The following is a 25,798-nucleotide window of genomic DNA, read 5'->3' as shown; positions in this document are numbered from 1 at the left end:
GTATCTGTTAATCCCAAATTCCTAATTTATCCCTCTCCACCTTTCCCCTTTGGTAACCATAAGTTTCTGTGTCTGTGAGTCTGTTTCTGTTTTATAAATAAGTTCATTTGTATCATTTTTTTAGATTCCACATATAAGTGGTATCTTATTTGTCTTTGTCTGACTTCACTTAGTATGATAATCTCTAGGTCCATCCATGTTGCTGCAAATGGCATTATTTCATTTGATTTTATGGCTGAGTAATATTATTTGGAGTGATCTTTAAGCATTGTATAAATTGAAAGTAAAAGAAGGAAACCAATTGTTGGCTAGTTTCAAACACTACAGCAGAACAGTAACCCTAGTTGTGAAATGGTCCCTGGTTGTTTTATATAATGCTTGAAGTTCTAGCTATGATGTTTAAACTCTTGACCAGTTGAGTAATTATTACACAACTATGGATAAATATAAAAATCAGAATCTTAAATTTTCTTTTGATATTAAGCTATTAGGTATAGCATCTGATGGCTTTTCAAAGGACTAAGTAATTATCCTGCACATCAGATTGTACTAGCTTGACTCCTTAGATTCTCTGTCTTCTGTTATTTAACGAGTTTCTACTTGGTGGATTGATCTGGGACTTCCCAAGAATGCTTAGAATGGGCTGATTAACAGAGTACTTCATTTTAAATGCTCTCTGTGCCCGAATTAGATGGTTTTAGGGTTTAGCACCCTAACAGTAGCTGAGAAATAAAAACAAACAGGATAGGAAAACACTGCCATTGTAGAGTGGTATTACAGCGTGTTCCCTAAGAAGACAGACCCAAGGAAGCCATACAATTCCTATTTTCTATTTTCTTCCTCGGTGTAACTGTTGAAACAAGTGCTCCTTCAGGGAGCCACACATAAGTTGGAATCAGGCTTTTTTGTATCCCTTATCAACCTATAATCTTTTGATTGTTGCCTGTTTTTCACCAGTGAAGAAACAGTAATCCACGCTAGTTTTTCTCTCCTAATCACAGACTCACAGAGCTAGGGCTTTCTGAGCTGTTAATTCCCTCTTAGAGGCCTAACAGAGTGGAAAGTAAATAAGGACCAAATTTGCAACCTTCAACATTGCTAATTTCCTCTGATGTCAGAATACTTAAATAGGCAGGAACTGGGAATTATTTGATCAAAACCTGCTTTTAATCTAATGCATGCAGCAGGGCTGTGTCTGGAATGATCTGCAAAACGACAGGAGTCCCAAGAGAGCTTTATGGAAGGTTTCCTCTTTCAGAAACAGTAGGTTCCTCATTTTAAACTCTTGGGTTGGCTGTGCTGATGGAGCAAATTCATAAAGAGTAGTTTTCCTGCTTTTTAAATTTTGTTTTATTTGGCCAGATATTGCTGACCGGATGTAAATAGTTTTCTTTGGCTTTCTTTTTGCCCAGTTTTTAATTGGCTAAATGCCTTGATATCATTTTAGTTTTACTAGGAAATGAATTAGTAAAGGGTTAGTATTGGGGAGAAGAAAGAGAAAGGGCAAAGCATTGTCTGACTTCACACACATTCCTTTATTACTACTGGTTTAAGAAAGTGAAAACACAAAGAACAAAAGGCCCAAGCACATTAGATTATATAGATTATAAAGGCATTTTTCTACAGTATCTGTTAAGAGACATTAGTGTCAAGGATTTTTAAGTAAATAATTTGGAGATACACAAATAAAGGAAACTCACTTTGTTCTTTAATTTTACTCAGAACTGTGTGGATCCTTAAAGGTAGCATATTTTTGACAGAGCGTAGATAAAGGGATAGCACTTTTATTAACTTCATAGGTGAAATATAATTTCATGATTAGTTTTTGTAAAATGTTATCCGTCTAATTAGATATCATTGTGGATACTTATTAATACTAATTCAGTTTTAAAGGCTGTTAAAAGACAGTGTACTTTGATTTGTAACCGTAGATCAATACTGCTTATATTTTTATTGGGAATAGATTCCTTTAAGTTAAAAAGGAAAGATTTAAAAAAGAGTTTAAGTGCCTTTCAACAGCAAGTAAACATCTCTGCAGTTTTCCTACGTTTTTCACATCTGATCATAAATACTGCTCCCCACATAAAGTAATTCAGAAGCCACGGCTTAAAAATAAATGATAAACACTGATGCTTTGCGTAAATAAATATATGCTAAGAAGAACATGCCACTAGAGCTAGCATTTGACTCCTTGGGTGACGATGAATTTCAGAGCCTGTTATTTGTCATGCGGAAGCCTGTCGGGTGATGATTCTTTTTAGTGGTGTATCCGTCCAAACATATTTCACCGCGCCATGTGCACTGGAGTTCTCTGGCGGGTGTGCTGGCTGTGGGTGCCCCCGCTCCCGTTCGCTCGCCTTCTTTCTTGCCCTGGCTCTCTCGCCTCCCCCTGCCTGCGGCTCCCTCGGTGCTCCTGTCGGCTCACGCCCCCCTCCTCTCTCTCCAGCTGGCAGCGGCGGGGGCTGCGCTGCCTCCCGGACTCGGGACCTGCTCCGTCAGCTGGGGCCCCCTGCGGACGGCTGCCTCCCTCGCCTGTAGGACCTGCCACTCTGCGCGGAATGGCAGCGGCAGCAGCATCCCCGCCAGTGGCGGTGGCGGCGGCAGCCACGGCCACCGCAGAAGCTATTGTTCCCTGGTGTTAAACGCGCTTTCCCTCCTTTTCATCTGACAAGAACAATAGCGGGGAGAGCTTTGCGTTCTGTACTTGGGAAGACATTCCGAGGGCAAAGGAACATTCCCTGCCAACCGCGTCCCGGACCTGGACCCTGGAGCGGCTGCGGGCGGCATGGGGCTGCAAGCGAGGCGCACGACGTCCCGGAGCCCCGACGCTGCGGGCCCGCGCCCGGCCGTCGTGCCGCTGCTGCTGCCGCTGCTGCTGTGCCTGGGCGCCTGTGGGGCTGCGGCGCCGGGCGCGGCGGAGGCACCCACCCTCTATCTGTGGAAGACCGGTAAGTGGGACGGAGTTGCCCCTGCTTCCCATCTTCCCATCTGGGTCCACATTACGAAACTGCTGGGCTTCAGGAGGGACCCCTGTGCTTCTGATGACTGGGGGGTACTGGGACCCTAAGGTAAAAAAGTACAATTCTTAGGAAGCAAATTAGGTCATGGCCGATGCTGTTAGAAAGAAAAACCTAACACCTAAAAAGCATTAGTGAGTCACTGGACTATTTCTTTCACAGCCCCGTAGTTAATGAGGGCAACCAACGTTGCGCTTTCGTAATTACGTGCAATATTTTTTATCTCTGCGTTCTCATTCTACTAGGACTTTCTTAAATATATTTCTAGCAAAGAGCAAGCAAACATTTTAACTCCGGTCTTTATTCTGTGTTTAGGCAAACAGTTCACTCTGTGCCATGATATATATGGATATAGAGTTACATTTAAGGTACAGCTTATGTGGGACACGTGGAAACAAGCCAAGTGAGGGCAGTTCTGACAGTTGAAGGCAAATGGGGCTGCAGTGAGCTGACTGAGACCTTGTGAATCTCGATTCTTAATGAGCGAATTGAGGGATTTTTAAAGTGTGCAATTGTTAGGATGTTTAGGTTTTAACTTCTCCTGCCTTGAAAAAGTTTTTGCTTTGTTTTCAACCAGCCAACAAAAGCAACTAATTGTCCCTCAGAATCTCCCAGCAAAGTGCTGACTAGAGGTCCTGGTGTGAGGCAGTGACAGGCAGGAAAACAATACCAAATGAGGAATTACCACTCCCTCTCCTGAGGCTCCTTTCTCCTCTAAAGGACACTGAGAATTCTTCAGCAGACCTGAAACTTCGGGTTTATAAGAAGAAAGTGGGAAACATTATTCTTACTGCTTAGTGCTAGGAATGAATTAAGAGTTTCTTGGCAATGACTAGACATTACGAGAAGGATGCAGTAGACAGGAGGGAAAGTATATATTGGTCATGGGATCACAAACAAGTTACAGTGAGTGTGTCTGTTTCCTGGCTTCAGCTGTCTGTAGTCCCCCATGCAGAGACAGATCAGTCTACTCTACAATTACACTGATACCCTGAATTTTTAAAGAAGTTGCATCTATCTAACAACTTAGTGAGGAGATTGAATAGAAACTTATTTAAAGCCAGAGTACAGAATTTGCCTCAGAATCTTGCATGAAATAACACACATAAACACACGTTTAGAAAAGCCATTTGGAGGTTAGTGTTAGCCATTCTTGTTACCACTCGCAGTTTAAAGATCAGTTGATTAGGGGATGCAGATGAAATCAATTCGATTTTTTCAATTTAAAATAAAGAAGATCTCTAATTTAGCGGAAGCCATGGTTTTAATTTTCAGAAGCTCAGTCATAACAAACACTAGTCAAACTATAATTTACCATTAAATGGTGTTATTTGGATGCTCGGTAAGAGCTTCTCAAGTAAGTAAGTGTTGGACAAAACAGTACTTGCCCCGTTGAAATTTGTACTGTTAAAGTAACAAGAGCCAAGCAGTAATTCAGATCAAAGAAGAGGCTAGGCAACATTCACTGTGCAGCATCTGAGGTGCCAATACACGCCAATATAAATGTCATGGTGGCAACTTAAGCCAATAAACAGTTTAAGATAGTGGAAAGCTCTCAGGAGCAAGGATATGGAGACCTCGGTTCCAGTGCCAGTTCCACCTCTTGCTAGCTCTAGGAATGTTGGCATGTCGCTTAACTTTTGACCCCCAGTTTATTCAGCTGCCTGTAAATGGGACGTTCTCCTGACTATTCGTAGTATTATGAAGATCAAATGAGTGAGTGATGAGAAAGTAATCTGTAAACTTCAAAGTTACGTGCATGTACAAATATAAGGTAGTATGATGAGAATAATGTAATCTCTTTGATGGTGAACCTTGGTTTGATGAAAAAAATGGTGAATTAGGAGAGCAAAGTAATGACCTCTTTATTTTTTTCCAGAGGGAAAGGAGACTTCACCATATCTATAATGGAACTGAGAATAGTTATTGGAGGAAATAGGGAATATTTAAGGAGAGGAATACACTGGAAATGAAGATATAGGGATGACAGAATCATAAGTGTTCCTTATTTGATGAAAATAAAGAGTCAGGCAGTGATTTGAGAGAGAAAATGAGGTGAAACAGTCCAAGATTCTAGTGGGATAAGCTTGGTCTTGGTAGAGCAGATTATTTGGAATCACATTATTGGTGAGATCATTGAGTTAAAGTGATGTAGTGAAAGGTACACTGGATGAGGAGCTAAGGGAGGAACTGTAACTGTGTTTGTCACTAATGAGCTTTAGAATGTTAGCTAGGTCATTTAACTACTTTAGTTCTTGGTTTCCTATTTTGTGATATTCATTGATTAGAAAAGATGGTATTTAAAGGCCTTTGCAGCCCTAAAGTATGTGCACATATGCACACACATACACCATAAACGTACATGTATGCATCTATACACATACATAGTATATTAACGTATATATACATATATATGTACATAATATATAGGAACGTTTAATGCGTAAGGTATATTGTATGAATGTTTTATTAAGTCAGTCACAACAAAGAGTTGTTGAGGACTCAATGTGTGAATTATTTGAAGTCATTGTGGTAGAGGCTGGCTAGGGTTTTTTTGTCCCTGCCCCCAAGAAAGTTACAGTTGAACAATACACAACAATTACAACATGGTATACCATACTCATGAACAAAACACCGTGAGAGCAGAGAAGTTGTGTAGCTGATAGAGAGAAAAAATAAAAAGACAAGGCATGACAATATTCCTAGGTCTTAGAAGTACTGCAGCTCAAGTCCAGAATATGTGGTGGGAATGAATGGATGTAGTGCTAATGAGATGAGTTGGGCCAGATTGTAAGAAAACCTTCACACTATGGTAAAGATGTTAGAGTGTAACCTATAAGCAGGTGGAAGCCATTATAACCTTAGAGCAGAGGATTGATATATTCTTCACCCAGAAGGGAGAAAGGTGAATTAAGAGGCCGGGAGGTCAGTGAGGAGAGGGACTGAGAGACAAAGGGGAACAAACCACCTATAGTGAAGGATGAGTAGAGGAGGGCTGGGGGCACATGGCAGAAGTGTTAGCTCAGGTTTGGAGTGCAGGGGACACAGTGTCTGCCAAGGAGAGGTGGAAGTAATGCTATCTGCATCATGTCTGCACACAGTTACTTGATGGAGACAGAGGATATGAAAGAAGGAAGAACAGTGTTCTTGTGGTTGGGGAAGAAAGAATACCAGTTTAATTCTCAGTATCAGATATACTGAACTTGAGGTAGCAGTAATTCAGTCAGCTAATAGAGGAATTAGTGAATGGGTGAGCAGTTTAGGTGAAAGTGTTAGGCTGAAGGTATAGGCTTGGAACTCAATACATATATAATATGTCAAGGCATGGTAGTGGGAGGGATCATTAAAACAACAAAAATATTGAAAAGAGGGGCCAGGATACTTCACAGAGAATATTGAGATTTAACAGTCAGTATGGGAGAGAAAGTAGTGAAAGAGCCTGAGAAAGTATGGTCAGAACAGGTCCAGAGAAAATGCCAGTAGTGCTAAATGAAGAAGATATCTTATGAAGGGGATGGGGGCAAAAAGTATAAAACATTTCCAAGAGTCTGGAAAGGGGTTATGAAATAGTTCAGAAAAGATCAAGTAAGAGGAGGAACTGGTAAGATAATTAACACTGTTTTGGGAAAAGACATTTTCAGTAGAGTGATAGAGCTAGAAACTTAGTTGAATAATAAACCAGATAGTGGAGAAGTTATAGTATTGATAAAGTGAATAAGCAAGTGGTATTTAAGTCCTTCTACTACACTGTTGTTTTTCAACAGAGAAAAAACCAAAATATAAGATATTAAAATATAAAAGTTAATGTTTCAACAGTTTTGTGCCATAGTCATTTGAAAGGTAACTTTGTTTGAATACTTGAAAAATATATTTCATACCTGCAGAGATAAAGCACTTATATTATTGGAAGATGAATAATTACTGTTACTGGTGAGTGTTAGACAGTTTTCCTCTTTTTAATATTCTTGAATATGGAATTGTTTCAATAATAATTATGGCTAATTATATTCACCTGGCAATTCCAAATGAAGTGCATTGAACAAAATGTGATTGCAGCATGAGTCAGACAGAAGATAGTGAATACAACCAACTTTTATCAACTTATGCCATAGAGATATATTTTCAAAAGGTCTTACTGAAGTAGTTGAATTTATTTTTATAATAATGAAATTACACTAAAATCCAAGAAAGATACACAGTAGCCATTTTTTCAGCATCAGGTGATGAGGGTATTTACAGTTGAGTTTTGTCTTAAGGAAACTACTTCTCACATTAAACACTTTTGACCAGGGTTCATGCATTGCAAGACAGTGCTGTTGACAGTCACTGTGTCCTTTACATAGTTACTTGCACATAAAATAATACTTTGTTTCCTCAGTTTAAAATAAAAACAAGTGTTTTCTTTTTCTTTCATGTACTTATACTAATATAAAATATTCTGCAATGTACATGGAAACATGTCCATCCTAATCCTGCCATTCATTAAATAACAAAGGAGAGAGGGGTGTTGTACCAGGTAGTAGTAACATAAGGGTGGCATTATCCTTAAAAAAGTGTTTTGCATTTCAGTTGTGCTTACAATTTGTCGTAATTTGGAATGTGACACAGGTTGCTCATTAAATGAAGAATAGAGATGGAGCAGAGATAGGGATGGACAGAACGTGGGCGTCAATGTCAATTAATCTGGAACATGGATTGAAATATTTTATCCATGGGACCTATGAAATTATTTCATCTCCCTGAATCTTTTTCTTTCATCTCCAGTATGGATATATATTATGTATTCTATAGGGGTTTTCTGAGGATTAAATATGGTAACATATGTATATATTAGTAGAGTGCTTGAACGTATTAGGAGTTCAATAAATGGTAGGTTATATTATTGCTATTATTCTCTTATATAATAGAATGGTTACTTAATTTTATGACCTGGAACAAGGCTAGTAACTTCAGCTTTCTCTTAAGCATCTTTTCTTGTAAATGCAGTAGAAATTACAAATTGATCTAGTTACAGGGCTAGATATTCCCACAAGTTATAAGGGAGGCAGCATTGTGGAATGGAAGGAACATGGACTTGGGGATCACTATTTAAATTTTGCCTCTACCTGACTGGTCAAGTTACTTAAACTCTCTGACTTTGTTTTCTCACCTTAGAATGGTGACAGAAGTTCTGAAGTGAGAGGGTATTTGTGAAGTTTTAACAGGTAGTAAACAGAAAGCGTCTAGCACAGTACCCTAAATATAGTAAACATTAAAAAAAATTAGTTCTCTTCCCATTCTTTACCTTTTCCTCTCCTAAAAATGACATATCTTGAAGGAATTTTAATGATCCAACACATTTATCTGTTTTCTCCAACTAAGGGACACCAGGACAAACAAATAAAACAAGTCTAGAAAGAGATGTTATTTTACTGTAGGCTTGTCTTTTCTTATTAGTTTGGCACTTATATGTAGACAGCATGGATCACAGACCATCAAAATATTTTGAGCACAAATTCAGGGTGAATTATATAAATAGATATTTTTGTACTTCATTTTGTTTAGTGTCTCGGGATTTCTCGGGAACCTGAAATTTCACATTCTTGCAGTTAACATTGTCACCAGTGCCTTCCAAATTAAATATTTTCACAGTAGAATTGTTTGTGGTTTATGATTTGTTTAGCATCTTAGGTGATTATTTAAATAAATAAACAAACAAACTACAGTTTATGTCTTGTTTTCCTACCCTTCTTTCTTAGCATACATAGCACAGTTAGTACTCAGAATTCATTAAGAGCTTATTGGTTATTTGGTCCAAAAAGTCAAGTTCTCAGGTGGTTTTATGAAGCTTTAATAGCTCAGTGGACTCTGGTAACAGGGATCACTCCTTATGCAAATTATAGGTAGCTGCCTGGTTTGCAAAATAATGAAGGCCCCAGTCAGGACTGGCATTAAGAGTGCTGTAGAGCAACACATACCCAGGTCTCTTCCTACCTATTATTGTTATATAAAGAACTGGTGGTGGGATGAGATGCTGACGTTCTGATTAGGTTATTGGAGAAGTGTGATATGCTTTGGATCCTTTTAGGAGGAAATGAAGCCTCTTAGCCTCTGATTTAAGTTCGAATGGTGACACTGGACAGTGGATCTCTCTGGGAAGCGGAGAGTGGAAGCTTCTAGGCTTCCTAATATGAAGGCACATTAGAGTGGCCCTTAATGACAGAAGCCCTGGGGAAGTGGCATCCAGGAAAACATATCTTTCCTATCACAAGAACATCATAGAGTGTGAGTTAGAGGTTCCAGTGGGTCATAAGGTAGAGATTTTTTCTGATTTCCTTCATCAGAACTTTACACTTGACACTTTAGAATGCATTAAAATGGTGAAAAAAATACAGGCATTTGCATTTAATCCCCAGGTACCGAAGCAGCAAGAAAAGTACTTCTATTTGGAGGAAGAGACACAATTAAAAACAACCCAATAAGGAAAGAGTGGGGGGAACCTGGTAGTAATTAAAACAGTAGATGCCAAAAGTAATTATTGCTTCCAGTATGTCATTGGACCTAACCAAAAGGATGTCCTCTCATCTTCCAGAAGAACTAGTGAGCTAATTGGTGTTTTGCATAATTTACCATGTGAAATCATAATATTTGGGATATCATTTTTACTGATTCTGTATTATTGTATCAAAGTTACACTATGAGAAAAGAAATGAAATAGGGGCAGATGGGGAAAAATCACAAATACACTCCTTTATAAGGACAGTAATTTTCAAATGGCACATGTAATAAAGTTCAGTGGGGCTTGTGTTCCAGGAGCCATCAGAGAGAGATGGTCCACATAGAGTGACATCAGTAAATTCAGGAGAAGCTATGCATGACTGCTAAAACTTGAAAAGAAAGTAAGACAAGAAAGGAAGACATTATAAGAGGGGGCAACAAAACAAGGAGAGAAAAAAATGGGCATATCATCTGCATTCCTTTAAAAATTATTTTTAATAGGCTTTATTTTTGAGCAATTTTAGGTTTATAAAAAATTAAGCAAAAAGTACAGAGTTCCCATGTACCGCCTCATTCTCTCCCCAGTTCTCCCTATTATTAACGTCTTATATTAGTGTGGTACATTTATTACAACTGATGAGCCAGTATTGATACATTATTATTAATTAAAGTCCGTAGTTTATATTAAGGTTCAGTTTATATTAGGGTTCACTCTAATGTACATTGGGTGGTTTTGGACAAATACATAGTGACATATATCCACCAATACATGTGTCGACCATTACAGTGTCATACAAAGTAGTTTCACTGCCCTAAAAATCCTCTGTGCTTCATCTGTTCATCCCCATCTCTCCCTTTCTCCCCCCAAATCTCTGGTAACCACTAATCTTTTTATTGTCTCCATACTTGTGCTTTTTTGAGAATGTCATACAGTTGGAATCATACAATATGTAGTCTTTTCACATTGGCTTCGTTCTCACTCAGTAATGTGCATTTAAGTTCCTCCATGTATTTTCATGGCTTGATAGCTCATTTATTTTTATCACTGAATAATATTCCATTGTATGAATGTAGCACAGTTTATCCACTTACCTATTGAAGGACGTCTGGTTGCTTCCAAGTTTTGGCAATTGTGAATAAAGCTGCTGTAAACATTCATGTGCAGGTTTTCGTGTGGACCTATGTTTTCAGCTCTTTTGGATAAATGCCAAGGAGTGTGATCTCTGGATCATATGGTAAGAATATGTTTAGTTTGTAAGGAACTGCCAAACCGTCTTGCAAACTGTACCATTTTGTGTTCCTGCCAGCAATGAGTGAAAATTCCTATAGCTCTGCATCCTTGCTAGTGTTGTCGTGTTTTGAATTTTAGCTGTTTTAATAGGCATGCAGTTTTATTTTGTTGTTTTAATTTGCTATTCCCTAGTGACATACGATATTGAGCATCACCTTTTCATCTGCGTATTTGTCATCTGTATGCCTTCTCTGGTAGGGGATCTGCATCCTTTTCATCATATAAATAAGAGTAGTAAGAGCCAGTAGAACTCTTTTGTGACAGAGTTCAAAGTCTCAATTCAGCCTGTGCTGCACATACTCCACCTCTTGTTGTTCTGATGATGTGACCCACACTAAGTACATTTGTTTATATAAAGAGAAAACACACATGGGAATTAAGTAAAGAATAAATGGAGATGGGTGTAAACTCGGTCTAGTTTGTTTTACCTTGAGGGAAAACCCTTGGGAGAGAGTTTGGAAGTGATGAACAGTACCTTGAAAGGGAAGAAAATGAACTGATATATTGAAGGTTAAATTGGACCTGCAAGCTTGTGAGATTTTCAAGTACACTATGAATGTGCTGTATCTCTAGCTGCCTCTGGTCTGGTTAATAAATCACGTACATAGCTACATATTCACTTTTCCTTGTTCTTGCATGGAGGAAGCCATGGGCTGGCAGAAAGTCAAGGTGCAATATCCTTCTGAACTTCTGGGAAACAGTGGAGGTCCACTATCCTGAACCTCTGGTAAATTGACCTGGGAACCAGGTTGTCAAGGCAGCCTGCTATTCAGATTGCTCCCACAGAACTTGCTATGAACACAAAGTGCTGAGTACCCCCAAAATGGGGGTAGTAAGACAATGACTTAGACGTGGATAGTTTGTGTGCATGGGGGTAGAAATATAGCACACGATGTTGCTCTATTGAGAGAGCTTGATAGAAGATTAGTTTTCCCTAGCAAATGTATCAGGCACAGGCATGGATTATGTGGGTGCAATAATTTAACTTATGGTATATGGCCAATGCAAGGCTTTCTAATTGTGCCACACAGTCTGGATAAAAAGTTATCCCTTGGATTATTATAGCAGTAATAGAATATTCTGAGTATTGTAGACGGATATGTTTGCAAGTATGTTCTATAATGTGCCTGCTAGAGAATGGCATCAGAGTACAGATAGTGCCTCTTTGGGTTCCATATTTAAATATAATTTTGGTCTTCTCTACCAAAATCAGAGAGTGCAACTGTAAATGTCAGTGGGACCCACTGTATTCCGGTACTTCCCCTTCACAGTGAGAGTGCGTGCAGAGAATTGAACTTATAGCTTGAAATGAAAGAGGCACTGATTGCTCAGGAGTTAAATAAATATATATTTGTATGCATTTGCGTGTGTATGTAATAAATAAAAGGCAATGTTCAAGAAGAGACTTTTGAGCCAAACATGAATCTTGACCTAATTTTATAATTTTTTAAGAATGTGATCTCTAATCTCTCTGTGTCTCATGTTCCTTAGACATACCATAGGTAAGATGTTAGTATCTACCTCTTCAGGTTATTTTAAAGATAACTTGAGAGAAACCTGTAAAGTACTTAGATGATGCCTGGCACACATCAGTGCTCGTAAATGTCCTCTCTTACTTGGTGTGATCCTGGTGTGAGCTGTGAATGCCTTCTTTCTGGGATGGAGTTTGTTTCCTGGATCTGTCTGGATCCTTTCCTTCGTTTTGATTCTTCTTTCTTCTTGGATCTGCATTTGCATCTCAAGCTTCTCTGCAACTGACGTTGCTCTGCTTTCTACCTGCTGTCAGATCCACCAGCATAGTTGCAAAGCCCTTAGCTTTGCTGTTTGCAGAGTTGTTCAAAGTAGTTTTAAAACAGAGACATTCTGCCTTAGTGTTTCATTCTTACTTGTGATGGTGCATATCTTTGCCATGCAAGGAATGCTGGAGGTGTGACTCTTTAAGTGGGACGATGTGTTCCAAAATTCCTTTGTGTGGAAACACCTAAGAATGTTCTTGGCAAGATTTTCCTGGTCTGTGATGCTGAGTGAAAGGGTGTAGGGAATGTACAGTGAATACTGAGTCTTCCTCTCTCAAAGTCCTCTTTCCTCTCCTATAGTATGTTTTCTATTTCTCTCTCTCCCTCCCTCCCTCTGTATGTAAATGAACGTGCACATGTCATGTATATGCTCCGTATATGTACATGCACATCTCATATATATAAATATCCTACTTACACACCTCAATATATGTGGTTCAGAGTCTTCTGAAGGAAATTAAAATGTTTCTTAACTTGGAGGAGAGATGATTATTCAACATTTTAATGCCCATTACAACTCATTTATCTGTATATTCTCTAAAATTTTCTAGCATTTATAAAATTATGGTAGAATTACAATAACAATATAAGACACCATTGCAAGCATACATATACATGCATACACACCTAGATACATAAATGCATACAACATACATACACATGCAAATAGCGCAGTTATTTATGGTTAAATGACTACGCAGAACTTCACAATTTATCTGGTATTGTGGAAATTTTTATACCTCCTCACATGTGTTTTATACCTGGTATTTATAGAGGTGAGTTTTAAAAATGTGTGCAATTACTAATACTTTTCACTAAAATATTAATTATACAAAATTTATGTTAAAATTTTATTTTAGAAAATTTTATGCCAACACAGCATTCATCAAGAGCCTAGTCATATAAAAGATCTTATTATACAAGTCCTTGCATTACCTCCCACTAACTTATAGCTTTTATTTTAAGATCCTTTTTATGTCTAACCATCTTTCTGTGTTTGATCCTCTGGTGCCTGAACAGTCTTCAAACTGCAGTCCCTGCACAAATTTCCAAGAAGTACTTCTCTTCTAATATCACTGCCTGCCAGCATGTCCGAGAACATCATTTATATAAAATATTAACTTGTAAATAGTTTACATTGATTGTGATATCATTAAGGCAGTACAGATAACAGACCCAGGTGGAATGATCTGGATTAACTATTGCTTTATTCTGTATGTGTGTGTATATAATGTATACGTTATATCTAATGTATTTTTTTCTATGGGAAATATAGTTTACTCAGAGCCACTACATCACGCAACTTCAGGGACTCCAGTCACAGTAAAAAAAAAAAAAAAAAAAATTGGGTAACCTTTTTCTTCATCAGTTTGTATCGATCAGTTTCAATTAAGTAAAACTGGCAAGTGCTTAATGCCTGTTTCATGCCAAGCTAGGTGCTGGGGGCAAACATAACCAGCACATGGACCCATCCCTTCTGAAGTCCCCTATCATGGGTAAATAAGTAATTATTGGTTAGTGAACTTATTACAAAAACAGAAGCCTATATAGATAGATGTAGAATGAGAAGGGGGTGATTATCTTGCAGAAGGAGACAGGGAAGGGAAGATTTCATAATACACAAGTTTGAAAAATAAACCATTTACAAAAGGGACAAAGCCTCTAGAGAGACAGAATTCCAGGCACAGAGGAACAGTTGTGAAGAAATTAAATGACATGCATGTCCAGGGGCAGCGAGAAGTTCTGAGGCAGGAGGAGCAAGCAGGGAGTGAGCTGGGTGTGTCTGGAGAAGGGCGTGTGTGGACTAGCGTGAGCAGGCCATCCTACGGAGCTTAGCCTTTGTTAACTGTTGTTTGACTTAAGGAATCTAGGAGCCTAACTCTATTTGGATGGATAAAATATTACTAAGAATAAAAGAATATATTTGCAAATATGAAGCCATATGTGAATTTATGAATTTTAGCAGATTGTTGATTGTATAAGTAAATCGTTAAGTAAACTGTTCTCCTTGCAAACTTTCTATGAGCAATGCTGTCTTTAAGTAATGCTGATTAAAGACAGTTATTTCAAGAGTGGAGACCCTTTCAGGTTTATATATAAGGGTGATTTGATATTTTTTCCTCTACACTTCTGATTAGACCAATGTTGAAATGAGTAAACCTGAAATCTATGTACTATTTCTCTGGTGGGGTCAGTGACAGAGAATATAAATGAGTGAAGTGGACCAGCCATAGGGTAAAGGCTGGTTGAACTCACTCTTCTCTATGGGGACTTGGTTAATTAAAGAAGCTGTGCCACTCCTCACCCTGCTGAGCGTGTGTTATTTGCCATAATTTAGAGATGGGGTTCCATTAAAAAAAACCTCTCAGGGCTTCCCTGGTGGCGCAGTGGTTGAGAATCTGCCTGCTGATGCAGGGGACACGGGTTTGAGCCCTGGTCTGGGAGGATCCCACATGCCGCGGAGCAACTAGGCTCGTGAGCCACAATTACTGAGCCTGTGCGTCTGGAGCCTGTGCTCCGCAACAAGAGAGGTCATGATAGTGAGAGGCCCGTGCACTGCGATGAAGAGTGGCCCCCGCTTGCCACAACTAGAGAAAGCCTTCGCACAGAAACGAAGACCCAACACAGCAAAAATAAATAAATAAACAAACTCCTACCCCCAACTTCTAAAAAAAAAAAAATCTCATAAGGGACAACATTGTCTGCCAAATACAGTGTCTAGTGAGCCAGAGTTGGATTATGGGGTAGTAGCTCACAACCTTTGCTTGACCATCATATCAGGTCTTTAAAAATCTGAAGCTTAAATATAGGATGGAAAAGATAATTTAAAAATACTTTTTTGAGTTTGAGAGAATGACTTACATGAGAATATATGAAACTCCAAAATCAAGGTATCTGAACAGTCCCACTTCCAGCCAGCATCAGTATTTCCCTCCACACTAGATGCTGTGGTTTATTTGTTCTCATTAGTTAACAGGCCCTATGGCATGAGAGGAGCTAGTTGGAGCAAGGCATCTGCTGGATTGAGCTGATGTGTATAATCACAGAAATGCAGTGAAGATCATAGGGTTCAATCACTCTATAAAACAGCTTCTTCTGACAGTTCGCAGTGGTGACTACACACCACTAATGGGAGAGTCATCAGACTGGATTTGGATTTATGGAATCGCATAATTCATAAGGAAAGCTTTGAGTGCCACTAAGATACATTTCTCACCCTCTCTCTTACTGCAAGGTTTAATAACTTCTTCAGTTCCCTTGGCTTGTTTTATATGAGAACTGGCTTTGAACTGCTTCAGCTGTGAAAATTCCACAGGAAGAGAATAAATATTGCAGAGCAGACAAGGTGGTCTTTGAACCGTCGTTGGTCAAGCGCTGCAGCAGCATGGGCATCATGATGTCCCAAATCGTGAGGAAAGTTTTCAGAGCTTTCAAGATCATTCTTCTTGAAGTAATTTTCTCTCTTGATAGAATCATCCACAAGCTAAATCAATTTGATTATTTAATGAAAGATAGGAAAAATAGAGGGAAGAGTGATTCTCATACTGTGTCTTTACAGGCAAGATGAATCACCTTTACTGGCCATATGCTGAGTAGTAGAATTGCTGTCACAGCCATTTTTAACAGCTTTACTGGACATAATTCAGATACCATGCAATTCACCCTTTTAATGTGTACAATTCAGTATATTCACAGAGTTGTGTATCCATCACTACAATCAGTTTAGAACATTTTCATTGCTCCAAAAAGAAACCCTGTACCCCTTAGCCATTGCTCTCAAACTCCATGCTTTTCTGTCAGGCCCAGCCCTAGGCAAGTACTAGTCTACTTTCCATCTCTATAGATTTGCCTCTTCTGGACACTTCATATAAATAGAATCATGCCTTACGTGGTCTTCTGAGACTGGGTTCTTTTACTTAGCATATTTTCATGGTTCATTCATGTTATAGCATGTAGCAGTGCTTCATTTCTTTTTATGCTGAATAATATTCCATTTGTATGGATATACCACATTTTTAAAATCCATTCATCAGTTGATAGATATTTGGGTTGTGTCCACTTTTGGGCTATAATGCTATGAACATTCATGTACAGGTTTTGGTGTGGACATGTATTTCCATTTCTCTTGAATATATACTTAGGAGTTGAATAGCTGGGTCTTATGAGAACTATGTTTAATCATCTGAGGAACTGCCAGACTGTTTGAGCCATAGTTTTTTGAACTCAGTGTTTTCCGGGAACTTCAATTATGAGATAATTATCATTTGAGAAAATACATTAAAATTCCAATAAAAATATCTTGTGTAATTAGAAGGTAAGTAGTTGTGAAATATAGCAAAGTGCTGTAGGGAACCTATTTCATAAGAATAAAAGCACATTTAGGAGGAAGATCTTGAATACACTTGATAGGATGCCTAGAAGAAGCTTCTTTTGGGTTTTTAATCTGATCATATAGTGAAGCTTCAGTAAAGAAAAAAAGTAGTTGGGATGGGAGAGGTGTGATGACTTAAAGAATGAGTGGATTACTTAATCACATGTATTTAAAATGCACAGAAAAACCTACGTGATGCTAATGAAAAATTTAAATGTTAATGCATTTTAGAAGTTGCCCATTTGGTTTCTACAAGTTAGTGTATGTAATAACAATACCTGCTTGTATTTTCATGGTACTCTGCAGTTCTCTAAGCACTCATACTCACGTGTTCTTTTACTGAATTCTCACGGTTTCTTCATTAATGTAGGGCAAGAAGTAATGCCCTTCTCTTTTATTGAAAGAGTAAACCAAGGTACCTGAGGTCAAGCAATTTGACCCAAGCCACACTCTTTGTATAACACTAGTAGCCAGGACAAATATCTTATTGTCTTTTATGCTATGACATACACAAAAATAAAAATTTTATACAGAACACTTTAAAATATATGCCTAATATTTTAATTGAAGAGGTGATAGGGAAAATTTTCTTGGGTTCTGTGAAGAGTAAGCTTCAAATATTTAAATTAGCATTATGTGGTATAATTACTAGGCAATAACAGAAATTTAGTTTTAACACTTTAAAACAAGTATCGGGAGATACAGTAAATGATTACAGATTTGTATTTTAGTAACTATTTTGACTATTTGGTATCTTTATTGAGCGTTTGACAATGTCCTTGAGATTTCAGCATTTACTCTCATAGTTTTCAGTTATTGTGATATAAAATAATGACATGTTTTTTCTAAACAATTGATTGCCCCGTAATCAAATGTAAGCATATTCTCATATTGTTCCGTGATGCAGTGAATCTTAACATTGAAAAGTATGAACTACTGCTTGAAGTCATAACTCAATATTTAATTTCAGTATATTGATGTTGCCCTTTTTTATTCCTCTTTTTATTTTAGAGTGTTATATGGATTTAGACTGTAGATTTTGTTGACAGCATCACACAGGAGTTTATACTGAACACCATACAATGAAACATCCCAAATCTTCTTTACATCTCCCCAAATACCCCACAGAACTCTCTGTCACACACACACACACACACGCACGCACGCACACGTGCGCACACACTTACACATAATCTCCTTTCCCTCTCCTAAGTAGTCTCAAGTTTCTTTCACTCTCTCTTTAAAGTTCTCTTTACTCCTAGGCTCTTCCTATCCCTTCTCTCCCATTGCTTTCCACGCATTCTGTGGTTCCTTGTAGCTTAAGGAAACCAAGCATATAGATACATCAGTGATTTGGTTTATATTATGTAAACTATCAATATAATGACCTATTATAAAAGTATCACAGTTTGTATTTTTTCCTTAAGGAGTAAAGATTTGCCTTTAAATTTAACTTCATTTTTGTTGGCCTTAGTTTGATACAATAGAAAATAAAGTATTACACTGAAAAAAATTGGACTGACCATCTGTGTTGTGCTTCGGTACAATATTGCACTCCACCTTTAATTTCAGGGAATCATTTTCCAAGTATATTAACTGAAGTAATTTCTTGAATAGGGACATTATTGACAATAGAAATGCTGACTTGCAGTGTGCTGCACAGGGAGACTTGCATTCCAGCTGTAGTTTTCCTTTTCTTTTCTTCCTAGAAAGAGACGAAGTGAAAACCTGCAGCATCATTATATTTGTCTCTAGGCAGCTAAACTATGATATATTCAGTGTGGACTACTGTATGGGATACAGCTGTGAAACGAGCTATAATTTATTATTGAAAGTAAAAGAACTAGTGTAAATTTATTCAAATGAAATTCTTCGCAAACATTACAGTAAATAGGCTTTGGAACATTCTCATTCTGTCTCTTGTACTTTGAAAATGACTTTTCTGAAGACACTATATATCTTAGGACATGCGATGAAGGAGATAAAAATTAGGGATTTTTACCCCTAAAGTGTTCAGGGACTTTATGTGGTAGGTTCCTCCTATCACCAGTGTGATAGGATTTTTAACTTGAATTCAGACCTAAGCTTATCTCTTCCTAAATATTGGACCAGTATCAAAAATCTCTTTTGACAAAGTAGATGATTAGTTCCTGAATGTGTCATGAGTACATTGTAGAAGCATTTAACTCCTTAAGTATAAAGTATACAACCAGATAGCAATTTTACTTGGAGGAAAATGTGGACTATTCTTTCTATTTTGAAGGTCTTTACTAACTTCTGTACAGTACATGTCCTTGTTTTAAGTTGTTTTGTGTGTGTGTGTATGTGTGTGTGTGTGTATTTGATAATTCTCTTGGTTAATGTGCACAGGAAATTTGGTGTCTTAAAGTCTGCTTAATGGACAGAAGAGACATTACACACAAATCACCAAGTTTTAAAATATTGTAATCCAATAAGCTGTACTTAACAATAACATCATACTGCGCATAATTTAATCTGTAGTTTATAGTGATGCATAAACGTCTTCAGAAGGCTGAAGTGTACCAGTCTTCATTGTGAACAAAAATTTATTGCTGATTAGAATTATGAAGAAGTTCTGCAAGAAATTTTTCATTGGTAGGATGCTGAATTAAGCCATATTTAAGGAGTCTTTTAGTCTTTCTCATTTAATTGTGTACTTTTTTTTTTTGCGGTACGCAGGCCTCTCACCGCTGTGGCCTCTCCCGTTGCGGAGCACAGGCTCCGGACGCGCAGGCTCAGCGGCCATGGCTCACGGGCCCAGCCGCTCCGCCGCATGTGGGATCTTCCCGGACCGGGGCACGAACCCGTGTGCCCTGCATCGGCAGGCGGGCTCTCAACCACTGCGCCACCAGGGAAGCCCCTAATTGTGTACTTTTAAGACATTTAAAAGTGGCAGTATTTTTCTAAATGATCGTCTGCATTCAAAAATTTACAGAAACCTATATCATTCTACTCACATCCACACCTTTGAGAGTTGAAATTAAACCATTCTAGGGCTGTGCTAACATCTTCAATGATTGTGCCTACATGTACATGTGTGTAATATTTCTTTTATTATGTGTTGCATCATATTAATGCATCTAGGATGGACAGATAAATTTAAGCGGTAGACAAAGTGTTGTTATTTCATCTTCCAAGCAAAGCTATTCTCCCCCCTTCCCTGTTTTAATCTATTACAAACATATTAGTGATATCAGCAGTAGGTGTGGTCCCCTTTGAGCCCCATTATTTACTGCACGAACATTTTCAACTCTGGTCTAGATCCTCTTCTAGCAGTGGGGAAATATAGACACACAGGACCGGTCCCTTGGTCAGTGATGAGCTCATATCTTTTAAAGAGATGCAGAAACGCAACAGCCATAAATCAGTGTAAGTGGGGCTATCGAGGAGGCATGTTTGAAGTGTTCTAAGGACACCGAAGAGGGAGTGATCAGTTCATCTGGGCTGGAGAAGGGCAAGGACCAGGAGGGAAAGGCCTAATGGAGGATTTACAGTTAAGCTGGGCTTGAAAGGATGAGTAAATATCTGAGAGTTGAGAGACGAAATGATGGGATAGCATGAATGGTAGAGTCACAAAAGTGTAAATTAACCATCTAAATGGATTTTATATTGTGAATAGCTCTTTCCCTGCCTGTGAAAACTACAGTAATTCCCTGTTGGTATCCTCAGTAACCTCAGTGATTCCTGTCAGTTCTGTTTCTTCCTTCATCAACCTGCCAGCTTTATGCAACAGCTGCACTTTCTACCTGGTTTCTAATTCCTTGTTTGGCCTCTTATAATGTCTACTTGAATTCCAAATTCTGACCTTAATCCTAACCAGTTACTTTTCCATGTTCTTCGGTTTCATAGTTTAAACAAATGGTCAGTTTAGTTCACCTTCCTTGTCCAGCCCACTGTTCCACAAACCCCAACTTCGACATGAACCCAGAAATATCAAATAACTGTCATTGGTTATTAGCTCCAACTCCCAGCCATATTTACCTTGAACCATGTGTTACACCATTATGCTTTGGTACGTATGAACGTTCTTTGGGGCTTTAGTGGGAAAACCAATGAAAATTTGTGTCAGGAAGTAAGTTGTATCTCCATTAGACCCAGGAATTAAGCAAGTGAGCAAGTTCCAGATTTACATAAAGTAACTCATTTGTGTTTAAAGAATGTCTTAGCTCTGTCTTACTTGATGATATATTGGTGCTTACTCTGATATTCAGTGTGGTTAACTCTTAGAGCTCCCCTTCATGTAAAATGTAATTTGATGCATTTGTAAGGCTGTGATGATAAGGCTGTGAAAATCCTCCTACAGTAAGTGAGCTGTGATTTTTCTTTACCCTCATAGGCAACCACACAGAAAGGGAAGGATAGTTGTGTGTAGTAAAATGTAATATCTTATTTGAAGTTCTTGGTACATAAGCAACAGATAGCTATAACTCTACGAGTAGAAGATTATGGCTTCCAAAAATTGCTCTCCTGTGAAGACTCAGCTCAGACACCATTTCCTCGTGAAGTCTTTTGTGATCTTTCTTCCTGATTTGTGGTAGCACTTTAACAGACGATACTTGATTTCCTTTTCTTTGAACCCTGTGTGTGTATTACAGTATGTGCCTCCACTGAAGTACCTGTAACTTTCTTTCTGATATTTTATAGGTCTCTTACTGTTGATATGTGAACATCTTTAGTCAGGGGTTATCTTAATCATCTTTGTTACTTTGTTACTATCACATACTAGATGTCAGTATATGGTTAATGAATGAATAAATTACAGCACCTTATTTTAGATCACATAATTTTTATATTACTTTTGTTTTACTTCATAACATTCATGGACAATTGTCTTATTTTATTAAATAACCTTAGAAAAATTGATACCTTTTAGTGGAGTATATTTTCTATTATATAATATTGGCCATATAGGTTGTTTTCTTTTATTATGGAAAAGATGTTGTGAATTATATTTTTGTAAATACATCTCTTTTGCACATCTCTGAGTATTTCTTTATAATGCAGTCTTAGAAAGAAAGTTATTCAGTTAAAAGGATGAACTCTTTTAAGATTCTTGGTACAGATTGTCAAATCATTATAACTACTAGTAGGGAGTCGATGGTGCCTATGTCACATGACTAAAACTGGGCATAAAAGTTTACGAACTTTTGCCAGTATGACAAATCGCAAGTCATCTATCTCAGTATTATCATTATTTTTTAATTGATAACTTTTAAATATGTTAAAATATACTATATTTTTCCATTTTGATGTATAATTATTTTGGTTGGTTTTGTTTATTTATTTTGGTTTCTTTCTGAACTATCCTGAAGTGGTTGGAGCTGGGCCCGGAGGTGTTCCAGCCTGGCATAATCAGAACCTCTCACAAGACAGAAGGAGGGTTCTGGGGAGCTGTGTATGGATAGGCAGGTAGATAGGTGAGGGGCAGTGAGAGGCCTTCCGGGGCACTTAGGATAGGAGAGCAATGAGGCATTTAGAAGATGGGTTTGGGGGTGGGTATCAATATTGTTCTGACAGTGTATTGTTTATTGGTTATCATTCACTTTGGTATTAATTTAGAATTATTAATCCTAGTTGAGATCTGGAAGATAGGCTTAAAATGTTAGCTTTGCAAGAGACAAATCTTATTTTTTTTTGGCAAAAAAAAAATAGAATTCAGTCTTGTGTATTATAGTTGTAGTGAAATATTCATTGATTTAAAACTCATGTCAGGTGATCTTTTACAGAGAGTGAACTGCTCAGACCAAGCTTTAGGTGTGATCAATCTTTTCTTAAAAAATAAAAACATACTGTATTAATTTCAGTCATAAATTACTACTGTGAATAATTTGTCACATTTAAAATGGTTTATTCAAAATAAGTTTGAGTTTAGGTGGGGCTAAACTTGCAGTGTTTAATATTATTCCAATTTCATTTATAGTTATATAAGCCTTCAAATGAAAACGATGATAAAACCAATAATGTGCTTTATATTTTTGCCGCCTTTTATATTTTCTTCCCATATCATCTGTATATTTAAGAAAGCAGACTTTATAGTAAATAATTTTGATCCTTCTTGATACCCAAAGTAAGTAGTATGTGGGAATACCTTTCTCTCAGACACTTATTTCAGGTTGTTACCTTGATCAGACATATTTATGAAATATTTCAAAATATTCGTGCAAATAAGTTCCTGCTTCCATTGTTCCCAGGCCCACGTCCTCACAGATCTTAGTACCGGCCTTTAGCATCTGCTGGCCATAGCCACATGTAATTTAGAAGGCCTGAGGGTATAGCAGACAGATTCTAAACATCTTTCTTAGAAAAAAATGAGAAGCCATTTAGTATTGGTGACTTGGATCTGTGTCATGTCAACCTAAAACTTTAAGGCAAATCAGAGGCCCCTAGAAGGAGATAGGTTTGTGTGTGTGTTCAAGAGAGAAACAATGAGAGAATGAGAGCAAGAGAGAGAGGCGAGTGTTGGGGGAAGAAAAGGAGGAGGATTAAGTGATTTCAATCCATAAAAATAATGATGCTGCATTGAATATTTCAATGCAGGTGCAGGAATTATGCTGGAGGTCTTAGATTAGCAGTGGAGGGGAGACATGATATTGGATGGGAAACGTAGGAAGCTTAAGACACAGTTGTGCAGCAGAGAGGAGACTGCCTGGGGGCTGGCACCTGCATTCTCCTAGCTGCATGGTGGACACCTCTGCTCCACCAGCTCTCCGCTCGCTACCTACTCCCCATGGGCCTTTCCTGCTTGCTTACTCCAGGTTCTGAGCAGTGCTCTGCTTATCTTAAATCACCAATAGTAAATTGATCATCTAAGAACTACTGGGGCAGAGCATCAGTCTGATTGAACACAGGACTATTGTTCACGCAAGAAGTCCCACACATCGGCCTTTGTATTTATTTATTAACAAATGATTGTATACCAACAACTGTTTCTAAACTCTGGACTAACGTTGAAGTCTCCTATTTATAAATTCTAATATATTTCCTTTCTACCATTTATTTGGGAAGATGTACTGTTTATAAGTCCACGTTCCAAAAGCTCTATGTTTTGCACATTGAGTGTTTGAATTCCTGGTGACTTAACTTTTAATAAAATGTTATATTTAGGTTTACCTTTTGAAATTTATTTATGGAGTTATTTCTATTTCTATTTAAAAAAAAAATTCCTGAAATAGAAAAAATGTATTTCTGGACTTTATTGCAGAGGTTGAAGTTTGAACATAACTAAAAATAAGTGTTTTTAAGAACGTGAAGTGGAGCTACATTTCCTGACCTGAAGAGCACTGGTTAGCCTTGTGAGGAAGAACTGTGTGAATATTCAGCTGATCATAGGGCGTTAAATAGATTCTCTTTTGCTTACAAAAAATTAAATGTGCTCCATCTATCACAGGGATAACTCGAAATAATGTGTTGTAGGTCAGAAAAGTATGACAATTAGAACTGCTTTCGATTTTTTTTTTTTTTTTTGGCTGTGCCTCCCGGTTGTGGGATCTTATTCCCGGACCAGGGACTGAAGGTGGGCCCACGGCAGTGAAAATGCAGAGTCCTAACCACTGGACGGCCAGGGAAATCCCTGTTTGTGATTTTTGAATGAAGATCAGAATAAAAATAAAGCATCAATCACTGAATAGTTTTCCATTTTGCCCTTGAAAACATCTGCAGTCAACCAATAAGACAAACATAATTTGTATTCTTTTGCAAAAGAGTGACAGTCAAAACAAGTGAAATTCTGAGACCTATGTATGTTGTAACTTCACTATATTTTCATTTTTTATTTAAACATTTTGTAAAAATTTTATTTTATATTGGAGTATAATTGATTTACAATGTTGTGTTAGTTTCAGGTGTACTGCAAAGTGATTCACTTATACATAAATCCATTCTTTTTCAGATTCTTTTCCCATAGGTTATTACAGAATATTGAGTAGAGTTGCCCATGCTATACAGTAGGTCCTTGTTGATTATCTATTTTATATTTTTAAGATAGTGATTCATAAATGGTGTTGAATGTAAGCATATTATCACCATTTCTGAATAAAATTATTGTGGATTTTGATATTTCAAATGTTTAAAATTGCATATGATTATAAATTTGTCTTAAAGTTGAAATCACTATGATTTATTTTACATTATATTATTAGTTGACATTTCCAAGCCATTTAATCAGATGTGAGTCAATAAAAGTTATCATCAAATCTTTTCATCTGTGCATGATATAAGGGAATTATGTTCTCTAAAGAAGCTTTAGAGAGGTGTTAAAAGATTTCCATGATTAGAATATTATCAGGGACCATTAGAAATCTGGAGATTTTTGTTTATATACATATATATATATGTATATAAACAAATATACACATATTTGTCCTAAAACGTTGCATTAATAAGATATAGGACCGTGGCCACAAGTGAAATAGGAAGTGCATATACTTTTATTCAGTAAACAAAGGTAATATTATATTATCACATTATGGTGCTTCTATAAGTGCTAACAATAATAAATACAACATAATGTTTCAATTAATATTTTGATGGTGTGGGATCAATCATTGCAATATAGAAAAGAGACAGTCTCCATTTCCTCCAAATTCCTTTTGGAATGAGAATAAACACAAGTATATTATTGCAGTGGGAACGTGAATGGGGAAGTCTTGAGTAGTAAACAAGAGGAGCAAGTCTGGGTCTATGGGCTAAAGGTTAAGAGGCTTGACATGAATAGAAGTGTAGGCAGGTAGTAGGCTAAGACGTAATGACCAAGAGGTGGGTTCTGGCAGAATTACAGCCTTTGGCAGGGAACCAGTGCAGGGATTCAAGTTTTTACTCAATTCCC

At 37.6% G+C, this 25,798-nt stretch overlaps 1 protein-coding gene across 1 annotated transcript in view; it reads left to right on the top strand.

Annotated features, from left to right (window-relative positions):
* The first annotated feature begins 2,785 nt into the window (after nt 1-2,785).
* THSD7A (thrombospondin type 1 domain containing 7A) overlaps nt 2,786-25,798 on the top strand; it is a 455,380-nt gene continuing 432,367 nt past the window's right edge. The window contains exon 1 of the mRNA XM_060157103.1: nt 2,786-2,948. Within this exon, the coding sequence (XP_060013086.1) occupies nt 2,786-2,948 (163 nt within the window). The remainder of the gene's footprint in view (nt 2,949-25,798) is intronic.

Source organism: Lagenorhynchus albirostris, chromosome 8, assembly GCF_949774975.1.
Source record: "Lagenorhynchus albirostris chromosome 8, mLagAlb1.1, whole genome shotgun sequence".
Taxonomy (NCBI): Eukaryota; Metazoa; Chordata; class Mammalia; order Artiodactyla; family Delphinidae; genus Lagenorhynchus; species Lagenorhynchus albirostris.
This window is presented reverse-complemented; position numbering and strand designations above follow the sequence as displayed.